Source organism: Antechinus flavipes, chromosome 3 (assembly GCF_016432865.1).
Source record: "Antechinus flavipes isolate AdamAnt ecotype Samford, QLD, Australia chromosome 3, AdamAnt_v2, whole genome shotgun sequence".
Classification (NCBI taxonomy): Eukaryota; Metazoa; Chordata; class Mammalia; order Dasyuromorphia; family Dasyuridae; genus Antechinus; species Antechinus flavipes.
Genome location: NC_067400.1, coordinates 218,623,817 through 218,649,526, shown reverse-complemented (window position 1 = coordinate 218,649,526; position 25,710 = coordinate 218,623,817). Strand labels below are relative to the sequence as shown.

General features: G+C 32.5%; 1 protein-coding gene across 2 annotated transcripts in view; it reads right to left on the bottom strand.

The window, feature by feature from the left end:
- The window catches only part of NLGN4X (neuroligin 4 X-linked), a 472,262-nt gene that overhangs the window by 216,870 nt on the left and 229,682 nt on the right, over positions 1-25,710 (bottom strand). The window contains exon 4 of one of the 2 annotated variants that reach the window (XM_051984569.1): positions 903-962. The exons of the other annotated variant lie outside the window; for it this stretch is intronic. Within the exon in view, the coding sequence (XP_051840529.1) occupies positions 903-962 (60 nt within the window). The remainder of the gene's footprint in view (positions 1-902; positions 963-25,710) is intronic. 2 annotated transcript variants of the gene reach the window in all.

Sequence of the window (25,710 nt, the reverse complement as noted above, 5' to 3'; positions counted from 1 at the left end):
CATGCCAAGGGGTAAAATATAATGTACTAGTTGTCTGCTTGGTTTCCACATACCTTCCATCTTAAAAAAAAAAAAAAAAAATGGCTTGCATATCAGCTCTGGTGTATAGTCTGTCATACAATTTGAGGTTCTTCAAGAGGAAATTTTCCATAGCAAAAAAAAATATTTCAATGAAAGTATTTTCAAAATAGCTGTCTTTGTTTAAAAATGAGAAGAAAAAAAGGATATAGCTAGCTTTTTTAGACCTCTACAAATTCTTAGAAATTCCCATTTTTCTTGAAAATTCTACTAAGGAAAATAGTCCTGAAAGAAATAACAACATCTCATTAAAACACTTTTTGGTGTACTTCACTGTGAACCACATAATTTTTATACATACTCCATTTTAGAACCCAAGCTATTTGAAAAAAGAAAACATTGGATACCTGAAGATTTGTTTGTTTGTTTTTTAAAGCTCTCTAAGAATCCTAAAATTTTATAATTTACAATGTGGAGTGAAAGAGAAAGAGAGGGTCACCATTTTAAAATATTAGGTGTATTCACTAACAAAATAACTTTTTTTTTTTTGCAAGGAAGAAAAGAATTATACATGCATGTTTTAAAATTCCACTTTCTCTTCCTCTGTAAGAGTAAAGAAAAAAAAAAACTTGTTGTAAATAATATTGTGTTATTTCATACATTTTAGGAACAACCTTGATAAAATATAAGGATACTGAAGTCATTCTCTATGTTAACTGGGAATTTAAAAAAAAATGAAAACTGTCTCCATACAAGAAGAAATAAAGTAGTACATTAAAATGTACTTTCCTTTTTTCAAGTAAGGAGGGAAAAAGGATGTTGAAATGAAAAAAAAAAAATCATAGTCATGCATCAGGGTTGAGCTTTGAAAAAGCAAAAAATACCTTCATCTTCACCACGATCATTACTGGTTATATCATCTGCGCTTTTCTTTGTGTTGGCTCCTGGGGTCATAGTGAGGAGGAAAATAAAGGGAAAAAAGAGAATTCAAAAACAAGAGTTTTGCAAAAAAATTAAAAGAGAGATACTAGCCAAAAAAAGAAAAAATGTAACATAAAAAGTTGAAATTTGTTACATTTGAATTTCAAAAAAAAGGATGCAAAATGCATACAAACATAAAGATGTCAAGAAGAACAAATTCAAAATGTTATTTTAAAAATATATAGATAATATATCTTGTGAAAATGCAATCTGGGGTTTCAAAAGTGTGATAACTGTAAAAACAAAGTTAATGGGCGATTAAAAAAAGATAAAACCAAGTTATCAAATATATTAAAATTTTAAATAGTAAGAAATGTACATACATGATTAATGTATTTTCTGCCAATTTCCAACTTTTATCATTTGTGAAGTTTTATAATATCACTGAATTTACAATGTAAGATAAAGGGGTGTGTGTGTGTGTGTGTGTGTGTGTGTGTGTGTGTGTATGTATATACATATATATGTATATATATAATATATTTCACAAGTAAATATGAAAGCTATGCAAATAAAAAAGGGACTTGTCAAGAATAATTGAGTTGAACTCTTTTAATAAGACTAATTAAATAAATATCTCAATTTTCTGAAAGTATAAAAATTTTTAAATGCTCTAAATCAGTCATAAAATTGATTTGTTCTATCTTTAATTCTTAGCAAGCATTAAACCATGTGGTAGAGGGAAAATAAACCCTCAATAATATTTTTCTTGATAGAATTGCAAACTATATATGGGAAAGTTCTGTATCTGAGAAATAATTGCTTATTAACTGAGGTTAAAAAGAACTGAGATGGCAATTGATAAGAAGTCATTATAACCTCCCTACCTTCCTCCCCAGGTGCTTTGTTAATAGAAAATATACTCACCTGGATCATACCACATATAAACTTGATGTTCACATTTATACTATTTGTGCAAAATCAAATAGAGAATTGATGCAATTATACAAATAAACCATAAAATATCATGCTGCTCCAATATGAAATAGATATATAACATTCTTTTTGTATAATTGGCTCAACTCTCCATTTTATTTGCATTTTAAAGTTAGATTATATCTAGAATATATACATATCTATAGTAACATGAACTGCTTTTATAATTAAATATAATATTTGACCAAATCTTCTCTGTCCTCTTCCTCTCTCCTTCAAAGTTAATACTTTATAAATAAAACAAGGCAGTTCCATGTATAGCTAGATAATTAGGGAACTTCTATATTTAAAACTTTCTCAAAATGATCAAAATTCTTGAAGGATAAACAGATTTGGGAGAAAACTCCAGGGAAAAGAAAGGGAATTTGTTCTTTGGGGAAAAAATTGTATATAAATAATTATCCTTTTCAAAAAAATTGTATTTTTCCATATAGATATGACTATAGTGAATATGGACAATGTTGAATATAGTGGGGTTTTTGTTTTTGTCTTTGTTTTTAAGAAGTTAATTTGTGACATACAATGTTTTTTACACTTCTGAATATTAATTTTCTAATGATCAATTTTAAGCCAAAAATAACTAATAGTTAATGTACTACTTGGACTTTTTTTTAATATAAGATCACAGAGAGCTGTCTTTTGCTTGTTGGACACCATTTCTCAAACTAGTATTTTCTCTTATTTAATTTTCATATACATATCAATGATTTAAGATTATTTATTTATTTGAAACAGATTTTTCTAATAAAAAATCAAAAAATTTGTGTATCGATCACAAATAATATATTGTTTTTAAATTTTTTCATTTTTTTATTAATTTGTTTTGGGTTAAAAAAAAAAAAAAAACTAAACTATTGGAGGGAAGAGAAAACTATCCCTTAGGGTGAAACATGATATGTATTATGAAATGAAATGTTTCTCTAGAATGAAGCTATTTCAAAACTAATAGGATGCCTACTTTAATGATTAACCAACGAATCAATCAGCACATATTAAATCTTTACTATGTGCCAAACATTGTGCTAGGTGCTAAAAACTTAAAAAATAAAAATAAAAAATACAACTTCTACTTCAATATACTGGCAACATTGCTTCTTGAATCAATCCTAATGGGTTTTCTAAAGTTATCAGATTTATATTTAATTCACTACTAGAACTCAACTTTCAAACATACATTGAGACAACTTGTTCTCCCAAATTCCTTATTAAACTACTCCTTTTCTACCTTCTTCTTGTCCTTCTCCTCATTCCACTCATGACTCCTATTTCGCTCTCTGCTATCTGCTTCCAAGATGGTGTCTGCTCTCAAGACCTAAATTCTTAATGGGATAGGATAGCACAAAAATAGACGTAAGAAGAGGAAGAAACTAATAGAAGGCACTACATGGTTCGGAAATGGGCAAAAAAAGTCACATGGCGGCCAGATTGTTGGCACAATAAGATAAAATAATTCAACTATCAAAGCTAAATATTCCAAAGTAGGTAGTTTTGGTGTAAAGAGGATGACTATGGTGAAGAAAACAAAGTTTGGAAGTGGAAAATAATTTAGACCTTGGAAATTTTTTAGCACACAAAATTAATCAATGGAACTAGAGTCCTCCCAGAATACCCCCCCCCCCAAAAAAAAAGGAAAAAGAAAAGATAATGTTTTTGCTTTAGTACTTACATGATAATTACTATGTAATATCTTCTGATTACTGGTTGTAGTATAATTATATCTGGACCCAAGCACCTCAAGACCCAATATATAGTATAGGAGAACATGAAAGTTTCACTGATAATATTGTTATCTAGAATACTAAATGAATGCCTAAATATATACTCAAGAAATCTATACTGTTAAGTAACACAATTTTAAAGGCACATGAAGATCAATCTTCTTGTATTTAGTCATTTTTCAGTCATCTTGACCCCACATGATATTATTTGGGTTTTCTTAATAAAGTTCATTTCACATGTGGGGAAACTAAGAAAATAGGGCATGGGACTTGCCTAGGGTCAAACAGCTAGTGTCTGAGGACAAATTTGAGCTCAGGAAGAGGACTTTTTCTAACTACCAGCTTAGCATTCTATCTACTATGAAAAGGTAGTTTTAAAAATCATTAACTGAATTTTTACTAAAAACTAGTCAAAAGCATTTACTAAATATTTGTTACATGTAGGCACTGTTCTAAGAACTGGAATACAGAGATAAAAATAAAGGCTTTGTCTTCCAGAAATATGTGGGTAATTGAAGGAATAAATCACTTACTATGTGCCAAAATACAAATACAAAAAGTCAGATATTTCCTGCTCTTACTTGGCTCATATTGTATTTGGAGGAAACTATATCAGCAAGGTGTATAAGGAAATATTAAGAAGTGCTAAGAATTCAGTAGTAGAGTACAGGTGACAAGGTTCAGAGGTCCTTAGCTTTAAGTAATCAGGACAACAATGCTGAAGGACTTTAGGAAAAAGGAGGACAGATGACAAAGTCTGGAAAGTCTCTGGAAGTAATGTCAGGTAGTAAATCCTAGAGGACCTCCCTATCTCTCTTCAGAAGGGATGGAGTTGAGGATTTCCATCTCATTCAAACCATATGAGCTTCGAAAAAAGGAAGAGGAAGGAGGGTAGAATCATCCTAAAAACTAGAGCAAAAAGAAGGTAAAATAGTAGTGTAACTTCAGTAATAGTTTTTCCCACATTCCTCACCATCCAGAGGTTGGATCCGGAGATAGTTTGGGGTGAGAATATAGGACAAAAAGCATATGGTGCCCTAAACCATTTTAACAATAGCTCTCCCAGTCATTCTGTAGGAAAAACATCACATGCACAAGAGTGTACACAGCATTTACACAAAGTAAATACAAAATTATTAGAGGAGGGAAGATGTGTAACTGAGGTAAGGACCAGGAAAGACCTTACTTTAGAAATAATACATACTTGATCTGAGCTTTGAACCTAGTTATCTTAGGAGAAGGTGGTGAGGAAGAAATTGATTCCCAATAGCCAGTAACCTACAATCAACCCAATAGTAAACCACTCTGAAATTATCTAGTTCCCTGATAGGACAATAGACATTCAGTCTATCATGAGACTTTTAATCCAAAACTATTTCTAATCTAGAAAAATTCATCTTCTTTGGAGAATCCAAGATAACATATGATAAATTGTTTTGAACTCATTTTCTATCCCACAAAAGGTTAGAAAGCAGGGGGAGGAGAACTCTTTTCTTCAAAGGGTGCTTTCTTTTCAAGATACCAATAAAGATTTTGAGAGTCCAAATAGTAACATGTCAGCAATTAAAATGTCTCCTGAGTGGAAGATTCTCTTTTCAAAAAGTAATTGAATTTAAAGAATAAAAGACCTTAGAAATCACTAGAATAACTCGCATTATGCTAATAATCAAATAGATACAAAGCCATGATTTGATTGTACCAAAAACAACTTAACTATTTGATGGTAGATCTGGGAACATAGATTGAGATAGTCATTGTGGTGAAGTGTATTATACCTATAATCAAAGTGGATTTGAATTCCATTAAAAAAACAAAAAAAAAAAACTTAATTAGATGTGTACATATTATGACTGGTCATATCTCAATTTCCAAATTTATAAATGGGGCACTACTTACTATTCAACCTTTTAGATTAATAGTTGACCAATAATCAATATGATACTAAAAGTATCATGAAATGAAAGTTTCATCAAAGTGCATTATAAACCACTAAATACTAGGGTGTGTTTCCTTTCTTATATGCCATGTTCCTTGTAGTTGTTTGAGTTGTTTGTTGTTTGTTTTGTTTTTTGATTTAAGTAAATATCATGTAACCTAGTTTTTTCCCATGTGTCTTCCAAACATAGTTATTTTAAATCAATAACTGTACAAGACCACTATTACAATACAGGAAGAAAAATAACTTGGAGGCTCAAAGATTCTCTCCTGAAATTAACCAAATAGAGTTTTTTCCTCTTAAATATCACCCTATAATAACTGTTAGTTCCTGAAACATTTTCCTTTTCCCAGCCTCCTCCATCAATCAAGCAAGAATACTACTTTACTCTATATGAAAGCACTAATCATATTTGTAAAATATCTATATAGATACATAATGTGCATATAACTATATCTTAATAAAATCTACCTGCAATGATTTAAAAAGCCATAAGAGGACTTTCTTAAAACAGACAGCTTTGGATTTAAAATGATATTTGTTAATTGTTCTCTCAGTCCCAGAAAATCATTGTTTTCTTATTTGATTCTGAGGGAAAAGGGCATAAATGAAAACCTATTCTAATTACAAAACTGATGCTGGATTTTCTGTAATTTATTTAACAATGGAATTTTTGTGATCTACAACATCGTTATATGTGTCATCATAAGAATCTGATGTTTCCTGTTTTCCCAACTTGTTCTAAATTAATTTCCTTTGCATATTTGATGCAATTACTCCATTCACAATCCTCCCTTCCCCCATTTCTGGAATATCAATCATGATGGCATGGGAAAAATCAGTTTCCCCTTTTATGTAATGAAGGACTTTTAGAATTAATCTTTTTTTTTTTTTTTTTTAAAGATTGCAATTAAAAAGGAAAGACCAAGTCTCAATGATATGCCTCTGATTTGATGATCACATTCCATGACCTCTCATAGGTATCTATTGAGAAGCAGCTGAGAGGCTCTTTAATCTTAGGGAGAGCAAAATTAAACCTGTCACACTTAAATACAATTAAAATTTTTGATTAGCATTTCAGGTGATGGAGAGAGCTGAACTTCATGCAAAACGGCATCAAACAATGTCACTTATTTTCAAAACCAGAAGTTTTTTTTTTTTAATTTGAAGATATTTTCCTCATTTCCTTTGAATGTAATTTAAGAATAGTTTTCAGTCTGAAGAATTTACAATGACATATGAAGTGGTTTTTAATGGTATTTAGACAGCAACTGAACAATAGAGTTCCACATGATGATGTTATTTACATATATATTGTCCTTCAACAGAGTTCCTGAAGCTCTAGAGTTCAGATTTGCAGGTTACTTGCAACCTAGATGCTTACTAGAATTTGCTAGATAAAATTTTCTAATAAGAGCTTTCTATCAACAAAATGAGGTGCTTCATTAAGCAGTGATTTCCCTATCACTGGAAAAATTCAAAAAAAAGTTGAACAATGAGTTGTTGAGGAGATTGTAAAGAAGGTTTATCATCAGGGAAGGGTTAAAATAGGTAATTTCTCATAATTCTTATCACTCTAGGAGTCTGTTCTCTGTAATTTAGGAATGAAAAAAAAAGTCTAAATAAATGTGTAATTTATTTAATCAGTGTGTAAATTCTCCTTCTAAAGGAATAGAACGCATATCTATCTATTATATATATATATATATATATGTATATATATGAATCACTATACTTATGATGATTCCTCCTCTCTTGGTCAACTTTTATAATAAGAGGTCTTTTAAAATTTAGGTTGATTCTCAAATGATGAGACATATTTTTCATTCTCAGGACCTTAAGTAATTTTTTTTTTCCCTCCCATCTGTTATAACCTTCCAGAAATTGCATTTTGTTGACATGTAATTAATGATTGTGAATTAATCACCGAAAAGTGATCATATTGTGAAAAGATCACTGGATTTAGAGTCAAAAAGTAATTCAGTTACTTTTTTCATTCAAGTGTTAGTCTTCAGGACCCCTTGGTGTTTTCTTTGAGAAGATAATGGAATGGTTTGCCATTTCCTTTTCCAGATTATTTTACAGGTGGGGAAACTAAAGCAAACAATGGCAAGTGACTTACAGAATCAAATAGCTAGAAAGTATCTGACACCTGATGAACACAAGAAGATGAGTCTTTGTGACTCCAGATCTGGCACTCTTTCCACTGTCATCTAATTGCCCCATCAAAAGTTAGAGTGAGAAAACCTGGATTTAAATCCTGACTTTTGTCAATTCTGACACTGTCTCTTACTACCTGTAGGACTGTGGACTACTCACTTAACCTAGCAGGCTTGTATCCTTACATGTGAAAGGTGGAAATGAACTACATGGCTTATGAGGCCACTTCCATTTCTGACCCTAAGAGTAAGAATTTAGTGTTAAGAAATGGCATGCAAGAAGCTGAAAATTGTTCCTTTCCAAAAAGAAATGACTATAAAATTGTTTTGAAATAAACATTTTTCCTTCATCATCAAAAGATTTCAGATGCAATTAATTGTAATCCATGTGTTCAAGCTCTGTGGTATTGAACTGACCTTTTGAAGCAATAATATAATTATTGAACAATTGTGAAGATCAGAAAGGAATAATGACTCTATAAGTCATCCCAATATTCTCGTTTTATAAATGTTAATGGAGTTTCCGTTGGCCACACAAATAATATAAGTAATTTGAACTCCATCCTCTAACTCTAAATCTTCTGTTCTTTCTTTTATACCACAATTCCTCTAATGTTAATTCCTTTCTCAATCAATAGCTACTGTTAACAAACTTTCTGACTTTTCTAATTCATCAGGACTTTCTTAAATTCACTTGAACTAATATTCAAAATCTGGTGACAAATTAGATTTATTATAATCCAAATACATAATCTCATTTTATATATGGCCTTAATCCAATCATTTCATTATGTTATAAATCTATATTTATTTTGTGCCATACAGGTAGGTTAGTCTCTCCTAAATACCAAAGTTCCTTTAGAGTTTGACTAATTTGTTCTAATATCAGCCATTATCTGAAAAAAAAAATCTGCGTTGATTTCAGGAGAATGAAATATTATATAATCTAGTGGACTTTTAAAAAATAATGACTGACATCCATATAGCTCTTTAAGATTCACAAAGTGGTTTACAAAAAAGTAGGCATTTTTATCCCAATTTCACATGTAAGTAAAATGACATTAAGAAATGTTGTGACTTAACAATTATCAGACAACTAGTATTCACATTAGATCCCAGAGATCACCTGGATCCAAGTCCATCATACTTTGAAAAAGAGGCATTGCTTTAGAAATTTAAAGGATTTTTTGAAAACATAGTATTTTATAAGCTTTTGGCTTTATGCTGCCTGATGTATTTACTTTAAAAGGATACTCCCAATTCTTGTCTCCTATTCTTTTTAAGCTATTTTTCAGAGGCTTTACAAGCTTTTCATATTTTCTTTATTTATTTTATTAAAGATATATTTCAAAATCTGTTAACTGCCAAGGAAAATATATTATTGTAATCCATGTGTTCAAGCCCTGTGGTAGATTCTGTGGAGCAGATAAAGAATACTAAAATACATGTTTTTCTCTCAAGGATCCCACCATTTATGTGAAAGGCAGTTTGAGAGGAGTGGAACAAGAGGGACAGTAATATCTATGAAACAACATCACTGTATAATGGAAAATGGACTAGATTTAGGGTCACAAGAGCTTTACTTAAAGAAAGCATTCCCTGGTTTCAATAACTATGGACAAATCACTTAACCTCTCATAGACTGAGTTTCTTAATTTATAAAATGGATATAATGATATTTATGCTACTTATCTCATGGAGATGTTGTGAAAAAAGTGTTTTATAAATAAGAGTTATGATTACATAGTAGTACTAAGTTGTGTAGTATAGCTTTAAGTACCATAACAATACAGAGAATAAGATCAGTGAAGGTTTGGGAAAGGAAGACTCCAAAGATGAGATGGCACTTAAGGGAAACTTTGAAGGATATCGAAGATTTGGATAAGTGAAAAAAAAAAACAGGGTCAATGTTAATCAAACATATAAAAGAGATGAAAGCACTGAAGTCAGACTTTGGGGATTTTTAGTGGAACAGTGAAGATAAAGGCTTGATGAAAGTTGGAGAATAGTGAGAGAATGAGAAAGGGTAGAGTGTCTTGGGAGAAAATAGGAAATCTTTCATTTAAAATGAAATATGTCATATCCCTTGGTAGCATGCCAAATTTTTTAAAATATTATGAAATTACTAATTAAATCTAGTCTAAAGGTTCTTGTTGAACTTAATCTTTTGCACATAACAGTATACTGAATTACCAGGGAGTTTGTTGAGTTCCATTTCCTCTATTCTTTTCTCCAAAATGGAATTATTTTCTTACCCTTGAACACATGCAAGGCAACAGGAATCAATAAAGTATCAGAGCAGTACATACTGACTGCAGAGTAAGTCATATGACCACCCTTTAAGCTTGCTTCACTTAAATTATAGTTTTAAGTAAAAAAGAAGTCAGATGCTTCTAAATAATCAGTCATAAATCTGTTACTGAACCAATTCCCTATCACAGTGTGAGGGGATATCACCAGTATTCATAGGGGGTGAGTTGGAAGGATAAGTAAAGATTACATCCATTCTTCAGAGCTGAGAATAACTTACAGGGAAAAATAAAGTAGATGGACAGGGAACTACAGTTATTCTTCATTTTATGACCTCTCTCATCACATTCAAGTGGAAGGCTAGAGATGTAGCATTCTGTATACTTTCATTGTTTTTCCAGTACAATGAAATGAAAGAAACTTCTCAATGAAATCAGCACAAATCATAATGTCTTTCTTTCATCATGTACACTGAGCAAAAATGGAACTAATGAACTGCTAATAATAAGCCTTATCATATTTGATAATTTAAAAAACAGTAAAGAAAGCTCTATAAAAAGCTAAGTATTTTCAATATGCTAAACTTGCTTAAAAGATTCAGGTAATTACATAAATGGATAAAAATATTCCTGAATCCTATATATCATTTTGGCATAACTGGCTATATTTCCTTAAGGGGAAAAAGCAAACAAACAAAAAAATATTAAAAAAAAAAAAAAAAAAAAAAACTTGTATTTTTTTTTTTTTTATAATTGATCCAAGGAAGAATTTCTCATCTTGTGCAGCGTATAAATGCTGAAGTACCAACAAGATTTCATGAATTTGGAATTGTTTATTCCTCCTTCACTAGCCTTCATTCTTGTTTTAATCTTTCTCCTACTTGCCTCACAGTATCATAGAAATTTCTTATGGATGGACAGATTGAAACCCCACCGCATACAAATCACAATGAAATGAAAATTATTGGTACACAGCGGCCTACAAAATATATAGGGAATAGGCACTGAAAGAGACTACATCTGTTATTTACATTTTGTGTGTAGTTGGTACTAATACTGTATGATTCCACAACTATGTCACCATAATCTGAATCCACCAGTAGTATGTACATTGACTGTTAGTTCACTAAGAAGCAAGCATTTCAGCTTGGAGCATGAATTGAGAAAGAACACAAATCATTCACTAAACAGCTTGCAAGTAATTTAGAAAGATGATGTTTTTCCCACTTGTTTGTTTATGTAGCAGACTGGAACACAGTAAGTATGCTAGTTCAGAACATTACTGAGGTAGGGAAAGCATCTCTAACTACTTATTAGTGGAGAATAGCCAACCCATTGCTTGTGGCTCAGATGGCATAAAATAATTTCAAAATTGAGGGGAAAAGCTTTTCAAAAGTCATCTTTCTTTCTGTGTCTCTCTCCAAGGACAAGCTTTTGAATAAAAAATGCCTTCTTATTAGTAAGTTCATTTCAAATCATTTTAAGAACGTGACTCTCTCCATGGGAACCTAGCCTTTCTTTAACCCTATGAGACCGGGAACATGCCACATGTATTTAGCTTCACTTCCACAATCCCAGGAACTAGCCACTCCGTGGGACACAATGGATGTCCGTGAGGGTTGGCCCCTTCCTGACATCTACATTAATCAAGTCATATCTTGGAAGCCCATCTGGCATTTCCTTCTCCTATACATAACTTTCTATATGGAAGCAAGTTGGCTCTGTGCCAGTTTTAATCGTAGTTAGAACCTCACCCACATGGGATCTCTCCCCTTTCGGAACTCAAAGGCTGTTCATTTGAGATTTCCCAGCCTGCTGCAACTTAAGAACTGCAACTTAGAGAAGGTGCTCCTTCGGATGGGTGATGCTTTACATTTTAATCATATTTCTCCTTTTTTCTTTGTCTTTTATGTGTTATTTACTATGTTGGTTGTTATTGTAGGCAATCTATTCCGTGTATTGTATAATTAAATTTTACTTTCGCTTAAACAGAAAGCATCATTTATAGGAGTGAATCCGAACCTTTCCTAAATTCACATAACAGCTTTTTACTGCATATTTCACTATAAACATGTCAGACTTCTTAAAAGCCAAAATCATTTTATTATTCTTTCATTTTATAAAAATTCTCATACTAATAAAAATATGATAAAATAGTTAATTACACAAAGAATAACAAGTGAAATTGACTTTGTGGACTAAATGCTTCTATAATTCCCTGAAAATGGTATATGACAATTGGCCAGTTATTTTTTCTTATCTCAGAAGTTTACCATCACAACTAGTATATACTGTTTGATCTTTGGGTTGTTTTTTTTTTTTTTTTTTTTGGGGGGGGGGGGAGGGAGTGTTTGTTTATAGATCTGTAACAAATTCTCCTTGTAAACAAAATCACTTAAATCATCTAGTCTATCTCACTGCTGAGCAACTACAAAAGACCAACAACCCAGATTTTACATTTGAGTAAAGAATGATTAGATTAATTGTAATGCAAACTCACCACATTAAATTACCAAAGAATTACTTAGTGTATAGAAAAAGTGGATGCCCAATGTCAGGGAATTATCTTTACTACTCAGAAGTTATATTCAGACCTAATTTTTGAAATAATTATAAAGCTCTGGAAAGTCTATTTGGTTTCCATTTCTCAGATTATCCATATCTGCTTCTTCAATACCATCATCATATGTGGTCCGATGTAATGCATATGACCAAGAGAGCCTCTCATGAAAGATCTCCTCTCATCTTTCTGCACTCATAGAAAGAATACTAAATGCCCTTTAGCTAATTTGCTAACTAGTTTTAGGTTCTACTACCAAATATGGGAATGTCTCTACAATAAAAGACAATAGAAAATCTGGAATCTCAGAGATGCCTATTTGAGCCTGTGGAATAAAACATACATTCCAATCTTCAGCTTTTAATGACTCTCACAATCTGGTTTCTGGCTTCCTTTGAAGAATCTGTTCTAATACCTGGAATGTACTTCTTCCTCAGTACTATTTAGGAGAAAGAAAGGAGTCGAGATGCAATTGATTTAAATTTTAAAAAGAGCGAAAAGAAAACCAAATCACTAATATCAAAAATGAAAAGGGAAGAGAAGTTTATGGAAATTGGGATTGGAATTCAATAAAAGAATGATTGTGCAGGGCATTCTACTTCATGGCGAGGCTGTGTTCTAGTTTCTAAATCCACCCAAAAGGACTCAGTGTTTGTATAGTATGTGAAAACAAATGCCAAATAATAATTTTTTTGATCACTACTCATTTCCAATTCACAATGATGGAGGTGAAGCCTGAAACTGTCCAAACTCTCCTCTGAAGGAGACCCACCCTTCAGGGCCGTTGGGTGGTCTTGTTCAGTAGATCAGGCAAGGGATATGGTCGCACTCTCTATTGAATTGAAGATTAGTCCTGAACCACTCCCAGTAGCTCAAACTCCCAAAATAAGTAATCTCTTTTCAATTTGAGATCTAGGCCCCGTCATTGACAACATTAAGTGAATCTCATTCAATTTTTAAATGAAGCCTGAGTCTCAGATGGCTAATAAAAGACAACTCTGAACCCCGAATCTTTGCACAATTCCTAAACAGGATTATGTTTGTCAAGGAAGCTGGCTTCTTGGCAAGTTGTCTCTCCAGGACTTTTGGCCCACTAGTGAAGGTATTAACCTTTGCTATCTTCCTAAGACGACCTTGCCTACTAAAGAAGTCTGTCTTCCTAGCAAGCTGGCTTCTCAGTGCCAATAAATCCCTTTTGGTCACACAGATTTCAAGTTTGGGAATTCTTTCTGTATAGGACCTGCATCTCTGATCAGAGGGGATTTTCCACCCCAATTCTCACACTTCTTCACAACTACCACAAACCTCATCATTTGCACCTCATCAACAAGTAGAGTATTGTTACAGTGTAAAGACTGGTCATGGACCATAAACTATATGACTAGATGGAAGTAAGATCTTGTGGGGAACAATAGTGACAACAAAAACAATCAGAATCTCAAGAGTAAGATCCTGCAAGAAAAAGTGCTTCTTAGTAAAGTGCAAAGCATAAACTGCAAAACAAAAGATTAAATAGACTCTGAAGAAAAAGCTCCCATCTCACCCTGACCTTTTCTCCCATTGTTTGGGGGAGTTCAGGCTTACATTGGAAACATGGAAATCTATTTCAAAAACAAAAGAATAAATTGCCATTAAAAGAAGTACTTAAATGCTAATTAAGAGTTGTGGGGAAACAGGAGGGGGATGTTCATTCAAGACAATGGAAAACCAGCAGCTTTTTAGTGATAGCTTAATTTATTATTGCAAAGTCTCAAGTCACAATTAGGACATAGGTTGAAGCCACATCCTTATGGGATGTCTTCACTTAGTTTCTCCCATTCAATCAGAAGCCAGCAGCAATTATGTGGTTCTAATTCTAGGAGCAAAATAAAGTTTCAGTTCCAGGTAATTGGCAGAGTTCTCATGGCCTTGCTAGAGGCTGAGAGCAATAGCTACTTCAACCTATGCAAATCCACAGGTATATTGCTAAAACCTAAAAGCAGGTTAAGTACTTGCAAAGATCAGAGCAAGAAACTGGACTTTGCCTGAGAATGCTTAAGACACAAAGCATGGGAGAGAGACAGAGTGACAAAGTCTGAGAAAGAGACAAAGAAAGAAACACAGACAGAGACACAGAGACAGAAAAAGAGAGAAACAGAGACACACAAAGAGAGAGAGATGAAAAAAAAAAAACCTATGAAATACAAGTAAACCATTACATAAAAATATAGCTTAGTCACAACCTCAACTAGAATTCCTTGAAAAAATGATTCAAAACTACAGAAAGGAATTTAAAATGTTTTTAATCAGTGAGACAAGAATACCAGAGAAAAATGAGAAGAGGAAAGAAAAAATAATGGAAAAAAAAAATTGGAAAGGAAATAAAGTTTGGGCCAAGAGATATAAAATCTCAATCAAACTCTTTGAAAATTAGAGAAAACTAAATAGAAGTTAATGACTCCAAGGGCTTTGAGTAACACATATTTTTAAAAAGTCAAAAGACCAAAATATATATGGTATTTCATACCAAAAACAAATTATCTAGGAAACTGATGGGGAAATAATTTATGAAATTAAATTATTTTTAAACCTATAATGACAAAAAGTTACCTAGAAATCATAAAAAAGAAAACTGCTCAGCTACCTTAAAATTAAAGGACAGAATCTACCAGTTATATCCTGCAATGAAAAATGAACCACAAAATAAAAATTCCTAGAAACAACAGAACCAAAAATCTAAGAATTTTAACTCAAAGAAAAATAATGCAATAGGAAAAAAGAAAGAATTGAAGTAGCAAAGAGCCAGAGTCAGGATCTCACATAGCCAGTCTCCATTACAAAAAACAGAGAGATTAAGGCCAGCTAGATAGCACAGTGGATAGAGTACCAGCCCTGAAATCAAGGAGACCTGAATTCAAATCTCATCTCAGATACTTAACACTTCCTGGCTGTATGACCCTAGGCAAGTCACTTAACCCCAATTGCCTGCGGGGTTGGGGGGGGAGGACAGAGATTAAAATAGATTTATACTTGACTATAAGACAATATTCTTTACCTTAAAGAGTAAAGAATATTGTCTTATAGTCAAGTATAACCTACCATGAAAAACAGATATAATGCTACATGGATGTTTAATAATAGAGGACTTTAAGACATTACTGTTTAAAAAAAAAAAAAATTAGAGATTAACAAAGACTTGAAAGTGCAAACACAGATGTCAGAATAAATAGAAGAGTAAACATAAGTGCCCTATCATAAGTGATTATACAAGGATAAACTGTTTATATTCTAATTTGGTGATATGACTTGTGCAAGAATCAGATTTAAGTGAAGCAGAATTGCACAATCAGTCAGCGTAATTGTTTTCCAGAATAGCCTAAGTCCAATGGCAAAACAAAACTCAGGATGAGTGGTGATGGACTGAGATGCAGGGGTTGATCTTAATCTCTTAAGTTTATTAAGCTTTAAGCACTCTATATTTATATGAAGATCTTGGAAGAATAATTTTTAAAAAGGAGAGAAGAAAAACAGCACTATGGAGGAAAAAAGGAAAGAAAGGTTGTAGAAAAATTATCTCATATACTTGGGCTGAACAAATAAAAATCCATGTAAACAAGAAGGAAAAGTTGATACATTTGATACTTAAACCTCACTCTTATCCAAACTGATCAAAGGATAAAAAACATGCGCGGGCTGTGCACACACACATACACACATTTCCCTCAAAGTCTCAAAATCTACTATACCTCAGTGCAAAGTTAGAAAATTCCCAAGAAATTTTAATTTTTAATTTGTTCTTTGCTAACTTTTTTAGTGGAACGCCCAATTTATTGATCTTTTTTTTCCTATTTTATTCAAGTAAGAATCTAGAGATGTAAAATTTTGCCTAAGAACTGCTTTGTCTATATCCCATAAATTTCGATATGTCTTCTCGTTATTGTCATTCTCTTGGATGAAATTATTGATTGTTTTTATCATTTGTTGATTCACTCACTCATTCTTTAGGATTAGATTAGTTTCCAATTAATTTTTAGTCTATTTCCCCCTGGCCCTTTATTACATGTAATTTTTATTGCACTATGATTTTTGAAAAAGATATATTTACTATTCATGCCTTTCTGTATTTGATTTTGAGGGTTTTATGCCCTAATGCGTGATCAATTTTTGAGCAGATTCTATTTACTGCCAAGAAAAATGTATATTCTTTTCTGTTCTCAATGAATTTTCTCCAAAAGGCTATCATATGTAACTTCTCTAAAATTCTATTTACCTCCCTAAATTCTTTGTATATTTTGTGATTTCATTTATTTAGTTCTGATAGAGTGAGATTGAGATCCCCCATTAGTATAGTTTTGCTGGATATAAGAAGTTTTTTTCTGAAGAAAAGTAAAAACATTGAGAAAAGAGTTGTTCACTATTATGATATAAGATCCAGCATCAATGAAAGACAATTTTATCAGCTCTGACATAAGACTTGTATAATATAGGTCTGAAATAAACATTTACAACAATTATCACAAAATGGTATTTAATAAATGAGAACATTAAGGAGTACTGAGAAAATCAGTTATTACTTTCATATTCAAAAGTATTATCAGACCCACAAAATTAAACTATGCCAAAAAAGGAACTGATCATTTATTGTTTAATAATCTGTATCTTCTATGGCTCCCTGAGGCTCTGGGGATACAAATTATTTACTTAGGCATTCAAAGTACTCTAGTACAATCTTCCACCTACAATCTTCCAGGCTGTTTTCCTATGATTCCTTTTCATGCAGTCTGATTCAAACTGGCTAAGGCAAATTCAACATTTCATCTCTAGTCTCTATACCTTAATATAAGTTGTTTCCAGTGTCTGGAGTACATGTTCTACTCAACTCTGCCTTCCAGCATCTATAGCTTTCTTCAAAGTTACAAATGTCATCTACTGAAAAGTCACCCAGTACCATTTCATACTTATCCAATTGGCTAAGATGACAGAAAAAAATAATGATAAGTATTGTAGGTGATGTGGAAAGCTGACATGCTAATACATTGTTGGTGAAGTTGTTAATTGATCCAATCACTCTGGAGCGCCTTTGGAACTATTCCCAAAGACTATAAAATGTGCATACTTTTTGATCCAGCAGTATCTCAATTGAGTCTGTACCTTAAAGAGATTATAAAAAGAGAAAAGAATCCACATGTACAATGTTTATAGTGGCTCTTTTTGTAGTAGCAAGAAATTGGAAATTGAATAGTTGCCCTTCAATTGGCAAATGACTAAATGAGTTATGATATATGAATGTAATAGAATATTATCATTCTATAATAAATGATGAGCAGGCTTCTTTCAGAAAATCTTGGAAAGACTTACATGACCTGATGCTTAGTGAAGTAAGTAGAACCAAGAGAACATTACACACAGTAACAGCAAGATCATGTGATGATCAACTGTGACAGACTTAATTCATCTCAGCAATGTACTGATTCAAGACAATTCCAATAGATTTCGAATGGAAAATGCCATCTGCATCTAGAGAGAGAACTATGGAGACTGAATGTGGATTGAAACATAGCATTTTCACTTTTTTTATTTCTTTGCTTTCTTTTTTTCCCTCAAGATTTTTTTTCCTCTTTTGGTCTTATTTTTCTTATACAACATGACAAATATGAAAATATTTTAAAAAGTATTATATGTGTATAACTTAGATTGCTTTCTGCCTTGGGGAGAGGGAAGGTATAGGAGAAAAAGAAAAAACATTTGGAACACACAATCTTATAAAAATGAATACTGGAAACTATCTTTATAATTGCATATGTTTAACCTATATTGGATTGCCTGCTATCTAGGGAAAGGAGATGTAGGGAGAGAGGAAGAAAAATAAGGAACACAAGGTTTTGCAAGGGTGAATGCTGAAAACTATCTTTGCATGTATTTTGAAAAATAAAAAGCTATTATTAAAAAAAATAAAAGAAAACACCAATGGGGTCATTAATGGTCAAGCAAAACTAAAGTAACCACCACAAATATTAAATATTTAATTGAATTACATTGAAAAAATGAAAAAATACATTGAAAATTTAATTAGCTTAGATTGAAAAAAACTTTATACATATTTTGAAAAATAAAATACTTCTGAGAGGAAAAAAAAACAACAACAACAAAAAAAAGCCTGCCAATAATTTGTTAGTGCCTCTTCTCTCCTTCCACAAATTTTCTCTTATTTATGTATTAGCATGCTATATTCCCTTCAATAAAGAGTAAACTTCTTGAAGGCAGTAAGAGTTTTATATTTTTATCTTGTGATCACCTTAATGCCTACCTTTCTTGCATATGTGGGAGTTTAATGAAATTTGTTGAATAAAGCAGAATTGTAACATTAACAAACTCTTAATGATGATAGCTCGCATTTATTTGGTGTTTTAAGATTTGTAAAGTATTTTACATATGTTAACACATTTGATCATCCCAATGATCTTGTTTAGATACATGCTATTTTTATCTCCTCTTTAATGAAGAAAACATGAAGACAAAGAGAGGTCAGGTAATTTGTTCAAAGTCACATGACTATTAAATATCAGAAGTAGACTCTGAATTCAGGTAGTCCTGATTGCGAGTTCTGTTCTCTGACACTCTGTATTTTACATGAAAGGACTAGCTTATTACCCTTCAAACTATAAATTTTGTCTCATAACCAGGCTTCATGAAAGTCTCCTCAGGTTGTTTTATGGAAAAACTAGATTTAAAAAAAATTTAAGAGTATATGCTGTACAGGACAGTTGGGTAGGCAATGGATAGACTGCTAGGTCTAAAGGCTAATGTTCCCAAGTTCAAATCTGGCCTCAGACATTTACTAACTGCATGATCCTGAACAAGTCAGTTAATTCTATTTGCCTCAGTTTGCTCATCTATAAAATGAGTTGGAGAAGGAAATGACAAACTATTCCAGTATCTTTGCCAAGAAAACCCCAAATAGGGTCATGAAGAGTCAGTCACAACTGAAGCAATTAAAGCACAAAATTATGTAGACAAACTATAACATCAAAAACAATTCTATAGCATCAGTTATTGATTTGTTCAAGAACTGATGTGAACAATATCTACATCAATAAGAGGAGAAAGACCAAACATCTTTTAGCTCAGAATTCACTAAAAAGGCTTTGTATCTCAATAAAACGTATACTAAAAAGGTTAAATAACAAATAGATGATTTAGTCTATGGTTTAAATGACAATGAACTTTAAGTCTATGAAGGGCAATGGTAGCAGAAAAAACAAGCAAATCAACACGTGAAATTAGTGTATGACAATTATCTTTATATAACCTTGTGTTACCTAAATGTTCATGTCATTAATAAAAATCTAGCTTACTGTCGCTAAGATAATTATTTCCCTTAGACAGTGATTTAAATTAAGATGTCCCATAAATAATTCAGATATTCATCAAAAATTAACTACTACTTCTAAGTAATTAGAGAGTGAGAATCTAAGTCTTTCAAAATAACAAAAATAAATTTTAAACAGGCATATAGAAGTATCACTTTAGCATTTTATTTTTGATCTCACAGAAGTATTTCCCAAATTCCAATTGGTTCCTCTTAACACAGGAAATAGTATACTTATGAGAAAAAACAAAACACTAAAATACTACTTATATAAGATCACAATTATGGGTACTAGAAAAGACCAAACTGGTCATTCAATTAGAAAACAATAGAGTTTAACCTCTTGTAAAATTTCTGGTATTATAAGGATACTTAAATCCTTTAAGGAGTGGTATGTACCAACATCAGCCACAATTCATCCAAGCCATTGTAGGTAGAGGCTATGTAGTTAATTGAAATAGTAGCTTCAGTCAGACTTCAGTTTGGTGTCAGGGTGACAAAGCTTAAGATTCCTGATCTCCTATACTCTCTGATCTTCACCCTGACAATAATTCCACTAACCCACCAACAAAAAAATGATAAAGTATTTCTTGAAGTAGAGCATAATTCAAAACTACTGGTACTACCTACTAGCGTTAATACTATTCTAACCCAAGAGAAACGTTACATAAAAATACTTGGGGGTCAGAGTTTAGATCCCCTCTCTAACTTACTACCTATGTGAAAATGAGCACATCATTTAATTTTGCTAAACCTCAATTTCTCATCTGTAAAATGAGGTTAGAGTAAGATGACTTTTGAAGTTCCCACTAGCTCCAAGAACAGTGACCAAGTGCTGATGGAGAACATTGTGCCTGCAGTAAATTTTTAGCTAGAAGCTACTTTCCTTGGGTCTTCTAGGAAAGAGCATAATCCCTACTGACAAGGACATTTCTTTCCTTCTAACTTGTCACTGTACTATATATCCTAGAGAATTATTTTGTGAACCTTCAAAAGCAGACTATTCAACTAGAACATCAACCATATCTGGCTGATATTAGAACAATGTGTTTCTTCTAATCATTAATATCAGAGACTTGAATACTATTGAGCCTAAGTCTAGCCAAAGAAGAAATACAAGTAAAATACAATAGATTCACAGCTGGGGTTTCTACACATAATCATAACTAAAGTAGAGATGTTAAGAGACATGTCCAGATTCCACAGGGAGTGTCAAAGATGGGATCATTCCATTATAACAGGATGTGATTTGGAAACAACTGTGGCAATAAAAAAAAAAATTACCAAGGACCTGGTCAGCAAGAGAGCTATCACGAAGTAGTGGTAGAAGTAACACTATAAGTTTAAGTGAGAAGCCTCTCCTACTTTGGTCCTTGAGCAGACCATCAACAATATCACAAGACTGCAAATGATACAACTTTTGAACCACACTCTGTTCTAGTCATAATTTATAATTAAAATATATACTTCTAATCCAATCACAAAAGTCAAGAAAATAGTAAACAAAAGTTGAAAACAGAAATGCAAGATTGTTGTTAATCCTATCTATTAAATGCATATTCATTAAACATCTGCTACATGCCAATCACTGGACAAAATTAATTTGCAAATATTATCTCATAGTAATTGCAAGAATTCTTTGTTCTGCTCACATAAACTTCATAATGACAGAGCTTCTGCTATACTATGATGAGGCCCAGAATTAGAATTTTGGGATAGGAAAAAGAACATATAAAAACCATGAAGATTTACCTCAGATGCATTATGCAAATATGATTTTAAAAAATCAAAATATTTCATGACATTATAAACTGCTTCCTTTGAACTGAACCTAAACATAATTTAAATAAGCACGTTTTTTTTTTTTTTTTTTTCTTTCCCCTATCATGGACAACTACATCCTTCTTGAGGATGTAATTTGCTTCTAACTTCAGAGAAATGATTTCATAATTGAAAAACTGAAAACTTCCTGGGAGCAACAATTTATTTTTCATTTTATCTTTTGATTCCATAGCATAGTGGCTTATATTATATGATCTTTTTTGAATTATTGTCATTTAATCTGTTTTTCTAAGTTTCCTCAATCATAAAAATAAGGATAATAATAGCACCTTATCTTATAGTGTTGGTATAAGAAAAATAAGTTTACTCACTATTGACCCTTTGTTGCTTATCTTTTATCTAATTAGCATTTGGGGGAATGTGTCCATTTTTTTTAATGGACACCAAATGAAAAAGTGATGCAACCACATAAAATCCTCACAAATCACAAATTAAATGAGACCCTATTCATAAAATGATAGCCCAGTGCCTGAAATAGTAGGAGCTGTATAAATGCTTATTACTGCCTTCTTTCCTCCTCCCCACTATAGCTACACATACACACACACACACACACATAAACACAAACACACATACACATATACAACATACACAGAGAATTCAGAATTGTTAAAAAAAAAAAAAAAAACCTGGCCTTTTATTTGATTGGGATTTTCATTTTAGCATATGATAAGTGAAGGAAATAGTATGTTACATAAGAAAGGACTATCAAGACATGGATCTTTAAAAGAGAGGACTGGTTTTCATTTGGGAAAAATTTAAAAGAAATACAAAGTGATTTTAACATGTAGTATGAATATAATTATAGGGATAGGACTCAACTTTAGCATATGGAACTATCAGGTGAGGAAACTTCATCTTACAACACATTCTTGTTTGGGGATCACAGAATGTAAATAAAAGTTAATATGAATATAATTTTGGGTTCAAACCGGGCATCTGTATAGGAATCTCCTCACTGGTGGAAAGAATCTTGACTCAAGACTGCCCATATTAGAGGAAGAATTGGTCCAAGGGATTTGAAGAAAATGTCTTCCTTCCTTCTTTCACAAAAGCACATATACAGTTGTCTCTTCCACACCGTAACATTCTCCATGGCTGTTTTAATATATTGCATAAAGAAATTAAATGGGAATTTTGGAGGGATTTTATAGAAGCCTACAGATGACACAGAAAAAATTTAGAAAGTTAGAAATGTTTAATATATATATAATTTTATAATATTAACATATCATCATAATTTAGACTTCTTCTCTGGTATGAAGGGAGGACCAACATTTTGTATATGGATTTTCCAGATTATGGGGATGCCGTATCCCTAACCACACTGATGTAGAATGGATAATTATAGTTCCAAACTCTTTAAGGGGAGAAATATAGGGGGAAAGGGAATAGATTTTGGAAAGCTAACAGAGGTGAAAGGCAGTTACCCAAGATGATCTTGATATCCAGCTTGCCTCCCTAAATACTACTAGGAATTTCCCTTTAAATGAGATTGAGGTCTTTTTCTCCCCTTAAGCAGTGGTTCTCAAACTCTTTTTCTCAGTATCTTCACGGTATTAACAACTATTGAGAACATGTCCAAAGAGTTTTTGTTTATATGGGTTACATAATAGATATTTATCATAAATAGAAAAAAAACAAATTTTGAATTTGTAGACTCTCTGAAAGGATTTCAGAGACCCTCCAGGATTCACTGCACCACACTTTGAGAACCATTGCCTTAAAGTGAAGATAAGCTGCTCCTAACAGGAAGGCTCAATCATTCTATTTATAGCCTGTTATATTCTAATCCGTATAACTTCTCAAATTTCTGTTTGCCATCTGGTTAGGAACATAGATTTGCTCACTATTGTTGATGGTCTTTTATTTAATTAGCATTTTGAGAGAAAGTGGATTGTAAGCTTGGAGAACCATCTCTGACTAATGGATAGCAACCAGGAAAGTGGCTAGAGCCTAAGAAAATAATCATTTCTCTTGTGCTAGAAATATTAGCTGGAGTGGGAAGAGGGAGAGTGCAGCTTAGGGATAAGGGAAGAACAAATAAAATTCTAGTCTAGTACCTCCTATCTGAAAAGATTTAGCCTCATGGTTTCAACTCTCTGTTTTCCTGAAGGCAGTCATCAAAATTTTCTCTTCAAAGGGAGGAATGAGATATCTATCAAAGATTCTTTATGAGTCATATTTAGATAACATTATGTGGATACACATATAACCTACATGGACAACATACCCACATTTTATAGCAACAGAAGTAAAGCTTCATAATCCCAGAGTGGATGTCTTCACAGAAAGAGCAAATTAATTTCCTACTAAAGAAGCAAAAATAGCAGTGTATGTAAATCCTGTCTTGCTTTGGTAAACACTGACTGCGAGGCAGCAGTGTAGGAGAAATTAGGGATAAACATGGAAGCAGTGCCTCACAACTCCAGCCTACATTGATTCAAATTCCTTTTGTATTCATTGTCTGAATTGTACAATTAGCAGCTCATTAGAGACAGTCTTATTCTCTAATTGTTGGTACCTGGCAATTTAGCATTTTACTATCTACTACTTTGTTCTCAAAAGAACAAAGGGGCAGCTAAGTGGTGCAGTGAATGGAAGAAGGGGACTGGAGTCAAACAACTGAGTTCAAATCTGACATCAAACATTAGCAGAGTGACAGTGAGCAAGTCACTTAACTTTTATTTGCCTCAGTCCATCATCTGTAAAATGGGATACACTGAAAAAGGAAATGGCAAGCCACATCATTTTCTTTACCAAGCAAACAAGGAAAATAAACCAACTGATAAATAATTAGCTGTTCCTTGATTGAAAAACTTTTTGGCTGCCTGAAAAGATGGTAATAGTGGTTGACAGAAAATTGTTAATATAATGACAGAAATTGTTAATACCAAAAGTAATATGGACAGCTATTCACTTAAATGATCTTTATAATGTCAGAATTTCAATAACGTCCTTATATTCCTATTCTTAAAATATTTACTCCTGATTAGGTCAATCTGAACCATGCCCATCATCCCCCAACTTAGAGACATTTACTTGGGAGCCAGCTCAAGCTGTATCTCAGGTTTTTGTGTCCTTATCTGCTTTCACTAAGACTCATGGCATGAAGGGCAAAACAGCCAGAATGAAGTGGTTTCCTTTGTCCAGATTACCAAAGGCCACTGGGATCTCATGATCAGACCTTGCTACCTCCCCTATCTCCTTCCCCTCTTCTAAAGATATAAAATTTTTTTCATGGGTCTCTTTGGGAAATCCACTAGACATCCCCCAAAGAGGTGGCAGTTATGCTACCCTGTTATCTCAATTAAAGAGTTTTATTCCTCAATTCATGGCTTTGATTTATTTCAGAACTTACCAATGTTTGAGGCAGTCTAACTAGGTTAAAAGAATAAATAAAATGGAAGAGAAGTATAAAACTGCCTTAAGGCAACAAAAGCAGTCATCAGAAAAAAATAGTTGAAAACAAGTTTATTAAACATTTAAGTCAACTCAATTTTAGGATCCTGGTATAGAGAAATATTTTACTTTCCTTGTGCATTCTACTTAGATATTTCCAAGCCATTTCCTTTTCTTATAAGATGCAGGGATAATAGGGACAGGATCCAATGGTTTTCACTGATAGAGCTCCTTGAGAATCTTAGGCAATTACCTAGAGCAGGACTTCTTAAAGTTTTTTCACTTGGAACCTTTTGTTTGCCCAAGAAATTTTATATGACCCTAGATATATAGGGACATAAAACATTTACTGATAATAAATTACAATTTCAGGATCCACATATTCAGTTACCAGGTCAGTAACCATAATTTAAAAAACTGGGGCCTAGAGCACTAGTTTAAGTGTCTTGCCTAGGGTCACATAAGCCATTACTTCATTTAATCATTATTACCTCCATCTAAGGATGGAAGTGGGACAGAACTTACTCCATTAATTATCAACTGCTTTTATTACTACCTCCA